This window comes from Excalfactoria chinensis, chromosome 4, assembly GCF_039878825.1.
Source record: "Excalfactoria chinensis isolate bCotChi1 chromosome 4, bCotChi1.hap2, whole genome shotgun sequence".
Lineage (NCBI taxonomy): Eukaryota > Metazoa > Chordata > Aves > Galliformes > Phasianidae > Excalfactoria > Excalfactoria chinensis.
In genome coordinates, this window is record NC_092828.1 from 1886982 (window position 1) to 1903883 (window position 16902).

Genomic DNA, 16902 nt, shown 5'->3' on the forward strand with positions numbered 1-16902 from the left:
AATACAGAGATGTTTTTGACGAGTCCTTACCTGAGATTTTAGGGAAGCTTGGCAAGCTAAGACTTTTAAAGGAGCTCCGTAACGCCGCTTTCATAAGCAGAAACTACTCAGACAAAGTTAGCAGGAAGCAGATTGCTGCTCTTTGAAGGCTCTCTGCATTTTTCACCTTTTGCTTCTATTACAAAATAATCATTTTGAGTCGGTAAGGCAGGGAGGGAGAGACATCCCAAACCAATATGGTTAACAAAAGAAATCCAAACTGAAATGGTTTTGAAGAGAGGTGGAGCAAGGAGGAAAAAAAAACCCCAAAAGCCAGAATTTGATGCTGGCAGGGACGCAGCCATCTCTGACACAAAGAGTGTTTATACCGAGCCCTCACTCAGCAAGGCAGCAAGAGAGGAAAGGAGAGACAGAGCTCAGTCACGAGCAGCTGGATGTACTTTACTGCCCTGGGACAGACAAAATGCATGCTCTGCAAGGTGATGTGCACACAAGGAGGGAATATTTCCCAGCACTTCCCAACAGCAATCTGGCAGCATTGCACTGCTTATAATGCAAACACTCTCGCTTCCAAAGGTAAATTGAAGTATGTTCTCCAGCTCCAAAAAGAGGAAGAGTGCAATTGCAATGGGCTGAACTGTAGGTGGCAGGCTCTGAGATATGGAAACCAGTTTGCATCCTGGCCATCTGCAACATGTAGCTTTAATTAACATGTCTTCTGGACCTGGAGGACCAAATCCAAGCTGCAGAGGAAATACTCAGGAAAAGAACTACAAGAGGAAATAGAGGAAAGGGCTGGATAAAAACCCAGCAGAAGCAGTGAGGAAAGGAAAGTGGTCACTGGGTGAGCAGTCAACCTGAGGCTCTTCAATTCTGCATCGAACCCCAATCAAGGATCAATTGCTAGGAAGTCTTTGTTCCAGAACTCCATACCTTGAGTTACCTTCTATTGCATCTGATTGAAGAGGAACTTTTACAGTAAGCTCACGCTTTATGAAAAAAAATAGGAAAAAAAATAATAAAGCAAAGAGGAAAGAGGTGTAGAAAGGACAGGTAGGAACAAAGATTGCAATTAAGGGCAATTGAGGGCAGCTCAATCCACTGCGGAAGATTGCACAAGACCTGAGAGGACACTGAAAGTCCTGCGGAGAAATCATATATATATTTTTACTATATTTTCCCTAGTTTTTTCTCTATATGGAGCTGTAAGTTTCCATAACACCATCTCCTACCTGCTCCTACCAAGATGGGGAGGATGGAAAAGAACTATTGGAGTAAAGCAGCACCACTGGGTCGTGTGAGAGGTGTAGCATCAAACTCTAGAGTGTCTTAGCACCCAGTGCAAAATGCTTTTGTGTGGCATCAAATATGACAGCATGGTTACATCAGATGGAGAATGGACAAAAGGTACAGCGTAACACAAGCCAAAAGCAGGTCTACGTGGCTATAAGGTCTACATGGCTATAGGCTCTCTGTGAAGATGGAATGACCCTCACAAGTGCAGACACCAACAGCCAATCTGTTATTAATAGTAATCCCAAGGGCCATATATTCGTGTTTGTGCTGTTACTGCAAGACTTCCTTGCAAAAAAATGCCACTCTGCCAATAGAGCTGACAATCCTTTATTTTGGCAAGTGAGAAGGACATTAAGAAGAGCTGGTGACATAACATTACCTTGGACTGAACGCACACACAAGTACTCGGATTAAATTAAGGATAAAAGAAGGTAGGTGGTGTAAAAGAATCAAAGTTCACTCTGTTTAACAGTGAGAAATTAAGTAACACACTAAAATCAAGTGGACCAAGGAGACAAAGAAGGGGAGAGAAGCCATCTAACTATTTCTATCAAGTCAAACATACAGAAGTATTTGAAAGCTAACTGAGAACTAACCTCTAAAAGGACATTAGGAACAATTAAAGAATCCACAAAGTACGGAGAGGATGGGATTCATTAGCAATGTCTTAGAAGCTGTGAGTGGTACAGAGATAAAACAGGAACTGCTGAATGTCAAGCTGCGCCAGACCTCAGCAACTGATAAACAAAATAGGGAGAGACGCTTCAGTCGTGTAAGAAAAGGAAAATATAAAGGGAAGGAGAAGAGGGTATGCTATAAGGATAGGCAGGAGACCAAAATCAATCAGCTACATTACCACAATTAAATTAGAGCTTTCATTAAGGACAAGGACACCGAACATGGGTGGTGAGGCAAAATGCATAACGGGAATGAGCTTATAAACAAAGAGAGAACAAAGATGGATACAAAACACAAATGTTTTCCTATGGTCAAAGTCAGTGGAAGCAGAGAACATTCATCCCTGCACTCCAATAGGAATGGTAACAAGGTGGTTAGAGCTATCCACAGCCAAGCACGGAGCTACAGAAAACATAAAGTGTGTTTAGAGGAGGAGGGAGAATCCTGATATTCACATCCCCAAGGCCTAAACAGTATTCAAGGTTCTTAGAATGCAATAAGCGAAGAACGAAAACTGGAACATGTCAAGTGATAGAGTTGGCAATGGTGAACACTGCTCTGTCAACCCTATGCTTTCTGTCTATAAAAGCACTTAATAGCATAGACCTAGGAAGTGCAGTTCAAATAATGCAAGTCACATAGCATCAGAGAATCATTAAATGTCACAAAATAGACAGGAAAGAATAACAGTGAAGAAGATATAGACGATCTTCAGGACTGGCAATGTTATGCAGTAACAGCAGCAGGATAACATTTTACGATGCTATTAGGGATGAAGAAGAATGTTTGCCATCCAGTCAGGGAGCTCATCAGTTGGAAATAAAGGATGTGAAAGAGCAGAGTATATTAGGCCATATTAAAATGAATAAGGACTATTAACCACTGAAGGCATGAGAATGAACAACACAAGATACTGCCATAAAAGGACCTAGAAAAGCCCATTAAAGACACAGAAGCATCGCTGCACAAAGAAATGGTGAGACCTGAGCCACATAACATTAAATGAGGCTGACCAAAACTGTAAGCACAGGTAGGGCAGAGACTAGACTGATCGTAGTGAAGCTTAAGGAACGGGAACAGCACTGTTCTTAAACACCTACAAGTGTTTAAGACACAAGACACAGCTCTGCATTAAGAAATAGCAAAATAAATAATTCACTGCAAGGTACAGTCCAGCGCTCATTATGGGAAGGCCAACAGTCAACATCTGTATCAGTCAACACGTAACTTGTGAGCTGGAAAATAAATGATGTATTTCTTCCTGACACCTGCAATTACTGATGTGATAAAAGAGAAGCCTGAAAACTTAAATCAACCATTGAGAAAATGCCCAGCTTTGTACACAGGACTCTCCTGAGAGCAGTCCTAATCCGAAATACTCCTCATATCTAAAACTCAGGGCTTTGTCCATCTATAAAGCAGAAGCCAGATGATACTTATCAATATTGTAAGTGACGCTGAAAGGAACCAAACTGTAACCCAAGCTCAGGGGCTCAACATTTACCATTTTCTAAATAACACCACAGTCTCCAAAAGCGTTTAAACACTACCATCTTTACGAGAAGGTGATGGGGACCTTTCACAGGTACTCTTAATATTTTCACAAAATTACAGAACAAAAAACTTCAACAGTATCTGCACAGTTTGATGTCGTCTTCCCAAGCGAACCTCACCTCTTTGTTCAACATGAGTTGTCTGGGTTGGAAGTGATGCCAATGGTGAGTTTGTGCGACAACTGATGCCAATGATGAGTTTGTGCAATAGATATGTCAAAAATATCAAGCAAATCCACATGAAGTGTCCAACTTTCACTTAGTAATTGGTTTCACTGGTTGAGAAGGACAATTCTGAACCCCTATGATTTGACCCAGTATCTTTAAAAAGGCATTAATCAAACACGTAGAGCCTTGTTTGTGATCTCTATTCCAGACCCAGCAATAGCTTTGTCCTTCAAATGGACCCCATATCACCCTGAGCACACTGTGTTGATACCTGAATTAGCCCAGAGTAAGCAGGTGCTCAAGGCTGCCCTGAATTATTAGCTGTAGAGTGCCTGTGATTACACTGTGTGATCTACGAGCATTTTCATGATCCACTGAGCTTCATCCACTGCTTGTGCAGCATTAGCATCACCACAGACAGCCTGACACCTGAGGCAATGCGTGTGTTAACAGACTGCTCTGCATTAAGGGGAAGAATGAGCACCACCCTATTCTGCAGGTACCACCAGTCTTTGGCAGCATAAGGAAAAAGAGGGATGGCCCTCCAGTGGAGCCTCTAAAGAACATGATGTTAAAAAGAGACACTAAGAACGCTTCCTCTGTTTTCTCATTCCAGGCTTGGTTTTGTGGCTTGGTTTTGTTTGCTTTCCTCAGAATCCATATCCGCACCTTTAAAGTCAAAGACCTCATTAGAGCACAGCTCGGTAAATAAAAGAGCATCCCACTTGATTTCACAGCCCATTTGCAGATCCACTGGGCTGAGGTAATAGCAGGCAACACAACCTTTGTGCTCTTAATCAGGAACAGAAGAAGTCTGCTACAAGATTACACTGAGAGCTGCTTCAGCTTGGACAACACACAGCACAGCTGAACTGCCACATTGCTCAATGGAGAGGGAAAGAACATAGCAATAATTCCATGCAGGCAAAGGGCTCCTACCTGTATTTTTATTGGCCAGGTGAAGTTGCTGACGTAGACGAAGAAGGTGATGTTTGGATTGTTGCGGAAATCAAACTTCTCATTGGAGAAGCTGTCTTTGTATTCCTTTATATTCGTTCTTGAAACAACAGGAATTTCCTCCCCAGCCTGCGTGCCAGCTGTTTTCAGATGTTAAGAAGTAATGAGAAAAGATGTTTCAGTGCATGTTTCCAAGCGACACATAAAAAGGGCCAAATCACCCAGAATCCTAATGCTCTAAAATTCACTATTCATCTAAACACAACCACATTAAGCTGCGCTGTGCTATCAAAACCACTGTATGCCAGAATACTGCATCGCTAAAAATTAAATTAGCTCTCCTCCGCCGTTCCCAAAACACACTATTAAGATGGAAAAATATAGTTCTTTTTAACATTTTACTCCTGCCCCCAAGGCACAGCATTAAAGAACATTACACAGCGAGTTCAGAGGTTAAAGCAGATGTTTCCAAGATCAAATTTGCATGTGTCAAAAACTGATAAGTGAAGCAAGCTACCAAGCAACTGAGATCACTCCAGTTTTACCTGCAAAGCTCGTTGCCCAAGTAATATTGAGGTTGAAGTTTTTCGATGCGTTGATAAACATATCCAGGTCTCTGTTTTGCTAGAGGAGAAAAAAAAAACAACCCAACAAAACACAGATCAACAGAAATACCCACAGTTTTTAAGAGAAGCAATTTTGCTCTACTGTTTCCTAGCAAACCTTCACTGAAAAATAATCTTGGAGTTTGTTATATATATGAAGCAAACACATCAAGTATCATCACATTAAGCAAATGACAGCCTGCAAAACTACTTCCATTTTCTGAAAGCAGAACCGTCCTCCCCAAGGAGAACATAATAAAGAACAAAACAAGTCACGTGCATGAAATGAAACAAGAAGAATAGAGATACAAGGTATGGGCTGAGCAACAAGCAAAGCTAGAATTGCTCAGCAGTTGTTTAAACAACTGTAACGAATCAACTGTGGCTCGTATGAAATTTTCCCATGAATATTTCAACTCTCATAGCCAAACAAAGCTCTTATGGAACTCTGTGGAACTGGACACGCTTGCCGTGCTAGGAGACTGAACCTGAAGACTCCCGGTACTGCAACAGCTCATCATTTCCACAGCCTTGGAAGACAAACATACATCCCATGGACAATATTTGGCAACAGGAAGAGGGCTTTAAACTGGAAGGGAGTCAATTTAGACTAGGTATTAGGAAGAAATTCTTTACTGTGAGGGTGGTGATGCACTGGAACAGGTTGCCCAGAGAGGCTGTGGATGCCCCCTCCCTGGATGCATGCAAGGCCAGGTTGGATGGGACTGTGAGCAACCTGGTCTAGAAGGAGGTGTCCCTACCTATAGGAAGGGGTTGGAACCAGGTGATCTTAAAAGGTCCCTTCCAAGCCCTATACTGTGATCCTGTATTTAGTAAGAAAGTAGAAAGTTTACCTCTTCGGGTGTTGCTACAAAGTTGATTGCTGTGTAATAGCGATCGTCCTCTTGAGAAAGGCTGAAGGTGAACTGATAGTCAATGAGAAGAGTATCTGTAAGGAACGCACAGAGCAATTCATTGCAGGTCTTGGAACAGAACAAACTTCCACAAAGCAGAGCATAACATCATTAAAGTGCATGAAAGCACAACTAGGAGTCACTATGACGTTACGAGTGAGTCCAACCTTATGTGTGACTTCACACAAAAGGGACAAGCTCTCATTATTGTTTTCCTCTTCATGCCTCCTAGCGGCCCTCTGTTGGGTAGACACGAGCCAGGCAACTCTCCAATGTCTACCCACAACTTTGACAAAGCACTAAGAGAGAAATTTCCATGGAGGAAGAGAACCTGGTGGGACTGAAACCGAATAGCACAGAGTTGTTCTGGTGAGAGTTGTACCTTTCTGACTTTTCTCCCACTTTTTGCCCACTTTACCAGCTCGGTGCTAATTGCACCAGTGTGGTGAATTACCCTTGCAAAGAGACTGTGGTGAGCTGCTGTTGCATCCCTGCATTGCAACACAAATGGAACTTAAATTTGTTAAATACGGCACGTTGGCAGTTTCTGTGTCTCACAAAAATGCTGCCTGAGATCGTACCTTCCCGTAATTTAAGATGGTATTTCTCCATGCCTGCCAATGTGCTGATTGCTAATATTTGCAAATAGAAGCTGGAGAGTTTCCCTTAAGCATTCTGAACCTTGGCAAAATATCTTGGAGCTGCACAAGAATCCAACTGTTCATTTCAGAGGAAACGTGGGGATTTTGACGCTTTACTCACTCTAACATGGGATAAAAGAAATGAAAAGTAGTGCTTCCCACTGACAAAAAACCTGCAGACCTGCTCTGATGGTGACCTATTAGGTATAAATTTCCAAGTATTGACCAGAAAACCACGTTTCATCTTAATGTCATGTGATAAACATCCAAAAATTTGCTGTGAAAGCCCAATAGGGACATAAAGAAGAGTGCATTGATTTTCTTCAGAGAAAGCTGAGGTTCTAAGAAAGCATTTTCTAGCCTTAGTCTTAATCTCTCGGACTGTAAGCTGATCTGTGGTGAGTGAGTTTTAAACAGGCTATTTTAAATGTCAAACATTTGTTATCTACAAACGCAATCCCAACCGTACTCACAGTAACACGTTCCTTTAAGTGGATTTCCCTGATAGCGGTTTTCTACTTCGCACCTAAAGGGAACAAATATTTTGAAGGTTATATTTTTCCAGCTCTATTTATTTACACTGAGATGCTAAAAATAAGAAAACGCCACCTGAGAATTAAAATACAAGGCAAAATGATGGAAATTAACTTTGTATTCACTTGGAACGCGTTGAACAGCTCTTTGCAATGGATGGACCTGTATTAACTATAGTCAAAACCTGAAGTTCCCATTTGCATTGATGTCCATTTCAGGATCTACATGTTTGCCAATGCAATGCTTTAAAAATAAACCCGTCAATGAAATTATTGGAAATGAAATTACTTCCACTAACGTTACACTAAAAGCATTTCTGTTATGTTGCAGAGAAACCTCCAGCAAATTCGTTGCTCCAAAAGAGCTCCATTAAAATGCCCCAGCGTCCAAGTCTTATTTCAGACATATTTAGATTCCCCCAGGAGAGAAAGTGAAAATCAACCAATTAGAAAGAAACTGGGATCAAACTAAGGACGAAGCAAAACGGTGTGCTCATTCTATGAGGTGGGGGCACTATCTTTGCCCCCATCCATTCTGCATGATGTCCCCAATGGAAACGTTAAAATGGAAATCTTCAGGCAATCATTTGGTCCCTGCTCTGTCCCCCTGGGGAAGCACGGCTGGCTGCACAGCCAATGGAGTTACTCAACTGTCAGCAGGAAGAGATGAGAGCAGACATCATCAACACAGTCATTAAAGCACGTGGGGGCTCAATATTGGCCAACGTGCATACGGCCCTTTGCTTTTGAACAACAAAGTGAAAGGGAACTCACAGTTGACACTCATCTCCTTTGATTCCCTTGGTGGTGCAGAAACACTTCCCCGTGTTGGTGTTGCAGACGGAGGCGTGGCCGTTGCACTTGCAAGCTGGTGGGAAAAGGGTGCAAGGTTGAACAAAGCAAAACAAGTTTCATAAGCAATTAAATCCAACCGGCGATGCATCAACAGTTAACAGCGTACATGAAAACTCCTCGGGTGCTCTCTGGTTTCTCAGGGCTGGTTAAAAATAGAACCGTGCGACAGAATGGTTCCAGGGACAACGTTTTGTATGAAACCACAATCTGAATGCTTCTCTTTAGCCTCCAAAATCTATTTAACTTCCTCTCGTGTTGCTAGATTGCACAAGGGATATCGTAACGGGTAGGAAAAAGGCAGCACTTCAAATTATTTGGGGCTCGCTAACACATCTCATTTAAGCTCAAAACCCAAGAGGAAACAGTGATCTCTATTCTTTGCCAGCAAACCAAAGCTCCCAGTGCTTTCAGGGCTTCTTTCAGAAAGAAACCTGCTGTTGAGAGAACATCATTAAAGGAAGTGCATCTGCAGCGTGAGATCTTTGGAGTCTGTGCTTTGAGGACTTTGGGCTGCAAACCCCAATCTACTTATATATGATATATAAGATGGTTGTGTGTCCCTCAGCACATGGCGGATGTGCCTCCAAAGAACCTTCCTAGTTCCAATTGAAACACTCCTGCTCGACACGCTCTGAGAGCTTTGTTTCTATAGAAGTAGGGGAGATAACGTGCAAAAATGAAACGAGACAATTCGTCACTGAAGTCAACTTCAAATGAAGTCAAAACAATGGATCTAAGAGCTCCTCCCAGACGGTGGGTGCCTCTCAGTTTGTTCTGTTGATGGCCTGGAAAATACATGCACCTGGAGCTGGAAGAAGGAGGGAAAAGGACAAAAAGAAAAGCTCCCTCATTTGTGCTCTCCGAGCTTGCTGAAATTGCATGCTTTGATGGATGGTGTCAAAGCATTTCGAGGCACGTGCCACAATGTACCAGCAGGTTCTCAGATGAAGTCCTCATCCCGAATATTCTTGCCTACCTAGGACCTTATTTTATGAATCCTTTTGATGCCTCCTTTGTATTGGCATGTAAGGGAAGCTCTATTGTGTCACAGATGCCTAATTGTGCTTCTCATCTGTGGATGAGTGGTTTCCTAGCAGCAACACGGAACAAAATAGGAAGATGCACAAAGGGCTATTGTGAAAGCAAGTGGACGAGTGAAGATGTGACAAAATCACTGTATTCTGTGAAGCAAACACACTTCTCATTAGTGGCACTGGAAAAAATAATAATTCTTAATACTACTGAGCGTGTCTTCTACTTCCTTCTGCTTTGCAATACATAAGTCAAGTGAAATTTGTTCAATATTCAACAATAATGCATGTAAAAATAAGAAGTTCCAAGCTGTGTGTGGTTTGGATGCAGATGACAGCACCTTGAGCATCAATGCTTGGTCCTTCTTCACTCTGCTCAATAGCCACAAAATTATCGAGAAGCTTTAGCATTCCAGCATCTCTATTTAGAACAACAGCCCAATTCACACATTTCCCTACAAGTCCCATTGCTGGAGATCATTCAGTAAAGGACTGGAAGATGCACAGAGAAGGGAGACTTCCTCCTGTCTCTTCAAGACATGAAGAGGTTGGAAACAAACCAGTAACAAAAAGCACTAGAAAACCTTGTTGGACCACAGAACCGTAGGGGTTGGAAGGGACCTCTGGAGATCCCCCAGTCCAACCCCCCCCTAAAGCAGTTCTTACAGCAGGTTGCATAGGAGAGCATCCAGGTGGGTTTGGGTATCTCCAAAGGAAGTGACTCCAACACTTCCCTGGGCAGCTTGTGCCAGGGCTCTGCCACCCTCAGAGGCAATAAGTTCTTTCTCATGTTCAGATGGATTTTGCGTGTTCCTCTTGGTGCCCAGCACAATCACCGAACAGAGCCTGGCCTTATCCACTTGACCCTTGCGCTGCTCAGATCCCTCTCAGCCTTCTCTTCTCCATGTGAACAGACAAGGTCTCTCAGTCTGCCCCCATCAGGAGGTGCTCCAGGTTCCCACCAGCTCTGCAGCCCTCTGCCGGGCTCTCCTAATAGTTCCCAGTCCACCTGGAACTGGGAAGCCCAACACTGGGCTCAGTGCTCCAGATGTGCCCTCACAAGCGCAGAGCAGAAAGCCACAACTGCTGCAAATGGCTTTGGGATTGTGCAAACCCAACAGTGAACCTGACCTGCCCCTCAACGAGGCTCCTTCCACTTTCTTCACAATCCCTAAGCCTCAGACTTATCCAGAAGACGGTCAACAGGATCACATCACCTCCTCCTGCCTTTGGGGAGCTTCAGCATCCCAATGGCAGCCACCGGCTGACCTACCTTCCCATGACAAGTGCTTCTGTCCCTGTGCACCTGGGGGGGGAGCAGGCAGCTCTGTGCCACCAGCAAAAGCTTGGCAGATGCACGTGGAAGCGCTGCCCGCAGCGGCAATCTGATTGCTGGCACAATAGCACCTTCCCTTCTCTTGCAAATAACTTCCTTATCTACCGCCAGCATATTTTGAAGGGAAACTTTAATCAGAAATTTCAAAAAAAAAAAAAATAAAAATCCTGAATGCAGAAAAAGCACCTTGCAGCTATTTTTACATTTGATGTACCGCAATTCCTGCCCTTCCTGATTAACACTGCTCTACGTTGGGCACTTCCTAAAAGCAACTGCTGAGCAGTGATTTGCCTGCCGCTTCGTTATTATCTGCCCAGCTCTGCAAACACCGACGCCTGCGATGATACGCAAACAATTCCTTCAGAGGTAACAGCAGTTTGTTAACAATTCTTAAACACAAGTGAGATAGCAGAATTCACCTGCCCTGGTAGAATAAAGTAGCAGGAAAAGGCATCTAGTTCTATTCGCTCCCATTCCTCTTTTTCTATTGCTTTTCACTCTGCACAGCCTTACATGTTTGAAAGGCTACTATTGGCCCTACAGCACCTCTCAGCCTCCTGACATCCCATCAGCATTGGAAATAGTCCCACCCATGTTTCACCAGTATTGAGCATTTGACATTTGGGGGATATTTATGACCCCTGGATTGGACTCTCACACTCAGTGCCTGCTCATTGAAATGGCATTTCAACTCTTTGAAAGAGAAGATGATGGCAGGACAAGGGGAAATGGTTTTGAGCTGAAGGAGGGAAGATTTAGGTTGGATATCAGGGGGAAGTTCTTCACTGTTAGAGTGGTGAGGTGCTGGAACAGCTGCCCAGAGAGGCTGTGGATGCCCCGTCCATCCCTGGAGGTGTTCAAGGCCAGGCTGAATGGGGCCCTGGGCAGCCTGGGCTGATATTAAATGTGGATGTTGGTGGCCCTGCCTTGTGGTGGAGGGGGATGAAGCTTCATGATCCTTGAGATCCATTCCAACCCCAGCCATTGTACGATTCTATGATTCTATCAACTGTCCCCAGGATAGATATGACCACAGGATCTCAAATCACAGAATCATAGAATGGCCTGTGTTGAAAAGGACCACAATGACCATCCAGTTCTTTATATTCATTGTATTAGTTTATGATTTTTCTCTCCCAAATAGAGAAGCACACAGCAGTGCACACCCACACCCAAGAAGATTGAGATCAGCACGTCACCAATGGGAAAAGAAGGAGAGATGGCAGCTTAAATGAGAGAGAAAGCAGAAGTTTGCTCTGCTGTCCATCAGCTGATCCTCATACGAAGCATTCCCCTCTGGAATCCATTTCATGGAGCAAAACTTCCAAGTTGGCAGCAGTCATTCTGGCTGCATCAGATACGATGTTTTCCTCTCATTTTACCTCCTCCAACCCACTCAGGTTTTGCTGCCCACCCTCCTGCTTCCCTCGTCCTTTTTTGCCATCACAGCAAACAGCATTAAATCACAGCAAATTAAAAACCTGGGCCCAAAGCACTTGAGAGCAAAGCACTTTTGACATGAGCTACCAGTTTCATCAGATAAGCGAATGAATGCTGCTCCAAAGTCTCTCAACACATTTTCTAATTTCTCTGGATGACTTCAGTCTATCACGCATTATCTCGACAAGAAACTATTTTTGGACAATCCTCACATGGAAGAGTCTGAAGTAACTCACTCTTGAGTTTTCACAAGCACAGAAATGCAACAAATACAAAAAAGGCACATTCTGATCCAATGATTAAACCTGAATGCAGGACTGTACATATTCCAATGCCAACTTGGCCTCAATTTATTCATTCCTGCACTTCAAATTATCTTCATGCAAAACGAGTTTGAGGATATCAGCGGTATTTAATCTTGCAGACAACGTTCTAAAATAGAAGTGTCAAAGATGCACTTTCTCCTTTGTACCAGGAGCACTGTGCTGTCTGTCACAATTTCGTACCATAGAATCATAGAACGGTTTGGGTTGGACGAGACCTTTAAGGTCACCTCATTCCAACCCTCTGCTATAAGCAGGGACTCCTCCCACTAGACCAGGTTGCTCACAGTCCCATCCAGTTTGGCCTTGAGGGCCTCCATGCATTCTCCAGCTGCTGACTCCCACCTTCCCCCAAAAGGACGATGCTGCTTCCAGCAAACATGATTAGATGGATTTCCAAATGTTACTTTTTCCCCTGGACTGGCTGCATATTTGAAAGGAGCAACTTGAAGCCCTCAGTGTCCCTTCATTAATGACCTCCACTTACTTCTTCCTACAAACCACTCACATTCATTTCACACAACTGCTGATACAACTCTTACCCCAAACAATGCAATTCACGCTCTACTTTTCCCATCACCTTGTCATATTATAATCACTCCATCTAACTGTACTCCATTAAAGCTCCTTGGAGCAAAAAGCATCTTCTCTTTCATCTCTATCAGAGCTGGGTGTTGGTTTACAACTGGTGTAAACCATGCTACAAGACTACACAACTTGTAGCACTTCTGAACGTCGTTGCAAGGTTCGAGGACAGAGCTCCAAATCTCACAAGTTTATTTCTCAGTGTTACTGTAGGTAACTGTATGGGTCCTTCAGGAAGGAACTCTTTCCATTTTGTTAACTGGATCTTACACAACTGAAAAATTACTTTGTGCCAAAGAGACCGAAAGCGCATTAAAAACTTAAAATGCAATTTTAACAGAGATCACCTAATCCTCAACTGAAACCCAGCCAACCCCTCAGTGAAATATGGCAGTCCTTTTATGAAGCAGGCATCCATAATAATAAAAGCACAACACATTAACCCAATGTAATAGAAAGTGGAACTGAGATAAGCGGAAATTTGCCCAAGACATTGGGATTAGCACCGTTCCTGTTCAAAACAAGATTGTCAAACACCAAAGCAACTCATTTTTCAGCGTGGTCATTTGAAACGTACAAAGGAGGGGAAAATCATTTTAATCTTTTATTTATTTAGCAGAGGTTTGTTGTTGTGGTATTGTTTTGTGGTTGTTTTTTAAGAGATAGGCTACTGGTTAGGCTGCGGTTGGACTTGATGATCTTCAAGGTCTTTTCCAACCTGAGTAATTCTATGATTCTATGATTCTATGATCTTGTGCAACATGAGTCAAAGAACTTCATCAAGCCATTTCTGTATCTTTGATTCAAAGAAGCAAGGATGGTGACTTGCTTGCGGGAAAAAATGGACTATCAGGATATATTCTCAGTTAAGATAGTAGAGGAATGAGTAAATAGCAATAAAACACTAAAATATTCAGCAAAGGAAGAATTCAGGCATCACTTACGCTGGCACGTTCCTCCATTAGTAGGATCACCGTAGTAGCCAGAGATACAAGTTTCACAGTGTTTGCCAGTTGTCAGATTTTCACACTTCTCACAGATGCTTTCATTGATGCACTTACTGTGCCCATTGCACTGGCAGGCTGAAGGAAACAGAAATGGATGAATATCTGCGTTCAAATGCAGCACTGCACACAGCAGCCTGGGACTTCTGGAGAGGCTGAATGAAACCACTTCATGCAACTTTCAAAGAGGCTCTCGCAGTCTTGCTAGAGATCCATAAACTCAAAGAGAAGCGTGCACTGAAAACTTGAAATTTCAAGCAGCAAACAGAAAAATGAACTCTAAACCACTACGTGAACATTGGACAGATGCAAATGGAAGAAGACAGTGGGAAACGTTTATAAGGATGAGTGGGGAAGAGAGGTTTCAACAGCAATTCAGTAATTTTATTCGATGCATTTAGTGTCAAAAACATTATTTCAGCATCTCCCTAAGCATTGCTAATAGCTGAATCAACTGTCAAAGAAAGAATCATCTTTCTTTTTTAAGAAACTCGAAAATGAATATGTAAATGAAAGCTAAAAACTCAGTAAAGGTTTGAAGGAAGGGAAAAATCTCACTAGAAATACACATGGATTAGGAAAAAAAAATTAAATCACAGAATCATTAAGGTTGGAAAAGATCTCTAAGATCAAGCCCAACACCAACCCATCTCCATCATGCCCACTAAGCCACCTCCAACCACTGGGCACTGGGACTAGATGATCTTTGAGATCCTTTCCAATGCAGGCCTTTTTATGACTTTATGTCCCCATGTGCCACATCTCCATATTTCTTGAATCTAGGTCTTCTAGGAAGCAAATCTCTGCAGCTGTCCTGGAGATAGCTCAATTCTTCCCATCTCCAACTGTGTTCCTACCGTGTCTTCCAAGCTCTCCTTCTCCTTTCGTTAACAGGTATGAAGCTGCTAGCCCTGCACTTAACTCTCTTACACTTCACCCACTTACCTGGACACTGGATAAAGGACCAGTTAGAACTGTGCTCTGCAGGACACATGCTGACATTAAGGACAGGCTCCAAGCTTTGTTTTCCTGTTGCAGATGGGGTTGGAAACTTGACCGCACCTCGGTAGGCACCCTCAATGCATTTCCCCTTGCCAGTGTTGCTGGGATCTGTGCACCACCCACAGCCAGGCTGCTCCAGGCAGTGAGAGCACGTGCAGTAGCCTGAGCAGTTTTCAGCTATTAAAAAAAAATGAAATAAAATCAAATTGTGACATAAGTCACCGTCTCAAAACACAGGTGATGATTAAGGAGAGCCCTTTTGTGACTTAGAGTAATTTTCTCCCCAAAGTCTGTAAATATTTATTCTGATATTCAGAGCAAGAGGCATCAATTCTCATTCCTATCAGTGTATTTGTTCTAGAATCTTAATTAACAAAGGTTGAACCAAGCGGTGAATTAGGAAACAATGGAACATAAGTTAGGAAACAACCCGCATAAGGCCTATCGAACCATTAAACGGCACAAGCTGAAAGCAGAGCTGAGGGTTCCCAGCTACAGACCATCTCTGCCTGATCCTCAGTTACAGATGAGTCATCCCAAAGCAAAAGAAACAAACAAAAAAATAAAATAATTTATTTTAAATACAAATTTTCTCCTGTGGGATATGCGTCGGCAATAAATCGGAGCATACGTGTAAACCGTAATTGGGATTTTATGATTCCACAAGGAAGATACAGAAGAGATGCAAACAGAAGTTAATCACGTGAAATTATCTAAGAGTTTTAATTGGAAGGGTAGGAATTCAAATAATGCAGAGAGCATTTCTTCTGAAAAAGAAATTTGAGATTTCATCATTTGAAAGCTCAGACTATCTACCATTGAGTTCATTTGGTTAATAATCAGGGCCCAGTTCTCTTCAACTCTTTACAAGACACAGAGGATTCTGTAAGACTGAGCTGCACACTCCAGGCTCTCAGGGCTGTGTTCTACCATGAAGAGAATGATACAGGATAACCACAAGCAGCGCTCACTGAACTCTGTTGGCCAACACCAGAGCTCTCCCACCCATCTGGAAGCAAAAGCAAAGACTCACGTGGACAGCTGCTCATGGTGTACCACTCCATGCACTGCCCGTAGGGAAAGGAGGCCACGTAGGCGTTGGAGTCCACGCACTGCTTCATATTGCTGCACCACATGCACTCGGAGCTGCCACTCGTGCACTCACCGCACACGGTGCGTAGGGCGCAGGGCGTGCGGCACTGCTTGGCGCTGTGGTTGGCTGTGGGAAGAGGCAAGGATCAGCTCTGGACCAGAAACCTACAGGTAACAACCCCCCAGGGTAGGTTTTTAAGACTGGAAAATTGTTCAGCATCATGAACGTGAAATATGTCTTAGTGTAATGGTGGTAGAGCTCAGTGCGACAATACGCAACGGCATGTAATGGCCTTATGTTGAGTCTTGGGAGGTTCAGGTTGGATATTAGGAAAAAATTTCTTCTCTGAAAGAATGGTGAGGTATTGGAACAGGTGGCCCAGGGAGGTGGTGGAGTCACTGTCCTTGCAGGTGTTCAAGAAAAGGGTAAAGGTGGCACTGAGGGATATGGCCTAGTGGGCGCGGAGGGGATGCTTTAATGGTTGGATGTGACTGTAGGGGTCTTTTCCAACCTTAATGATTCCACGAGTCCATGAGATATTTAATACACTGGTAAATGAGAAACGTGGTAGAATTACAGAATACTCTGAGTATCTGTAAGGATCAATGAGCCCAACTCCTGGCTCCACACAGCACCATCCAAAAATTAGACCGTAAGGACTGTAAAACCATTTCTCTTATGAATGCTTATCTGTGAGTGCTAATGATTACAAAAGTGGTCAGAAAACAATTTAAAGACTGCATTTATAACAATGCTTAACAGGTCTGTTGATGTGCTCCTTACCTATTTTCCCAATCAAAGCATTGGGAATCAGAAGCATCTAAGCTGGAAAAGACTGACAGGGATGGGGACTCCACCACTTCCCCGCAGCCCTTGCCAGTGCTAGAC

General features: G+C 43.2%; 1 protein-coding gene across 2 annotated transcripts in view; it reads right to left on the bottom strand.

Moving 5' to 3' along the window:
• ATRN (attractin) overlaps positions 1-16902 on the bottom strand; it is a 139972-nt gene that overhangs the window by 59835 nt on the left and 63235 nt on the right. For both annotated transcript variants that reach the window (XM_072334124.1, XM_072334125.1), the window contains exons 17-24: positions 15955-16140; positions 14865-15098; positions 13860-13997; positions 8120-8213; positions 7286-7338; positions 6112-6206; positions 5198-5276; positions 4635-4792 (exon numbers count right to left, since the gene is read on the bottom strand). In XM_072334124.1, coding sequence (XP_072190225.1) covers positions 4635-4792; positions 5198-5276; positions 6112-6206; positions 7286-7338; positions 8120-8213; positions 13860-13997; positions 14865-15098; positions 15955-16140 — 1037 coding nt within the window. The remainder of the gene's footprint in view (positions 1-4634; positions 4793-5197; positions 5277-6111; positions 6207-7285; positions 7339-8119; positions 8214-13859; positions 13998-14864; positions 15099-15954; positions 16141-16902) is intronic.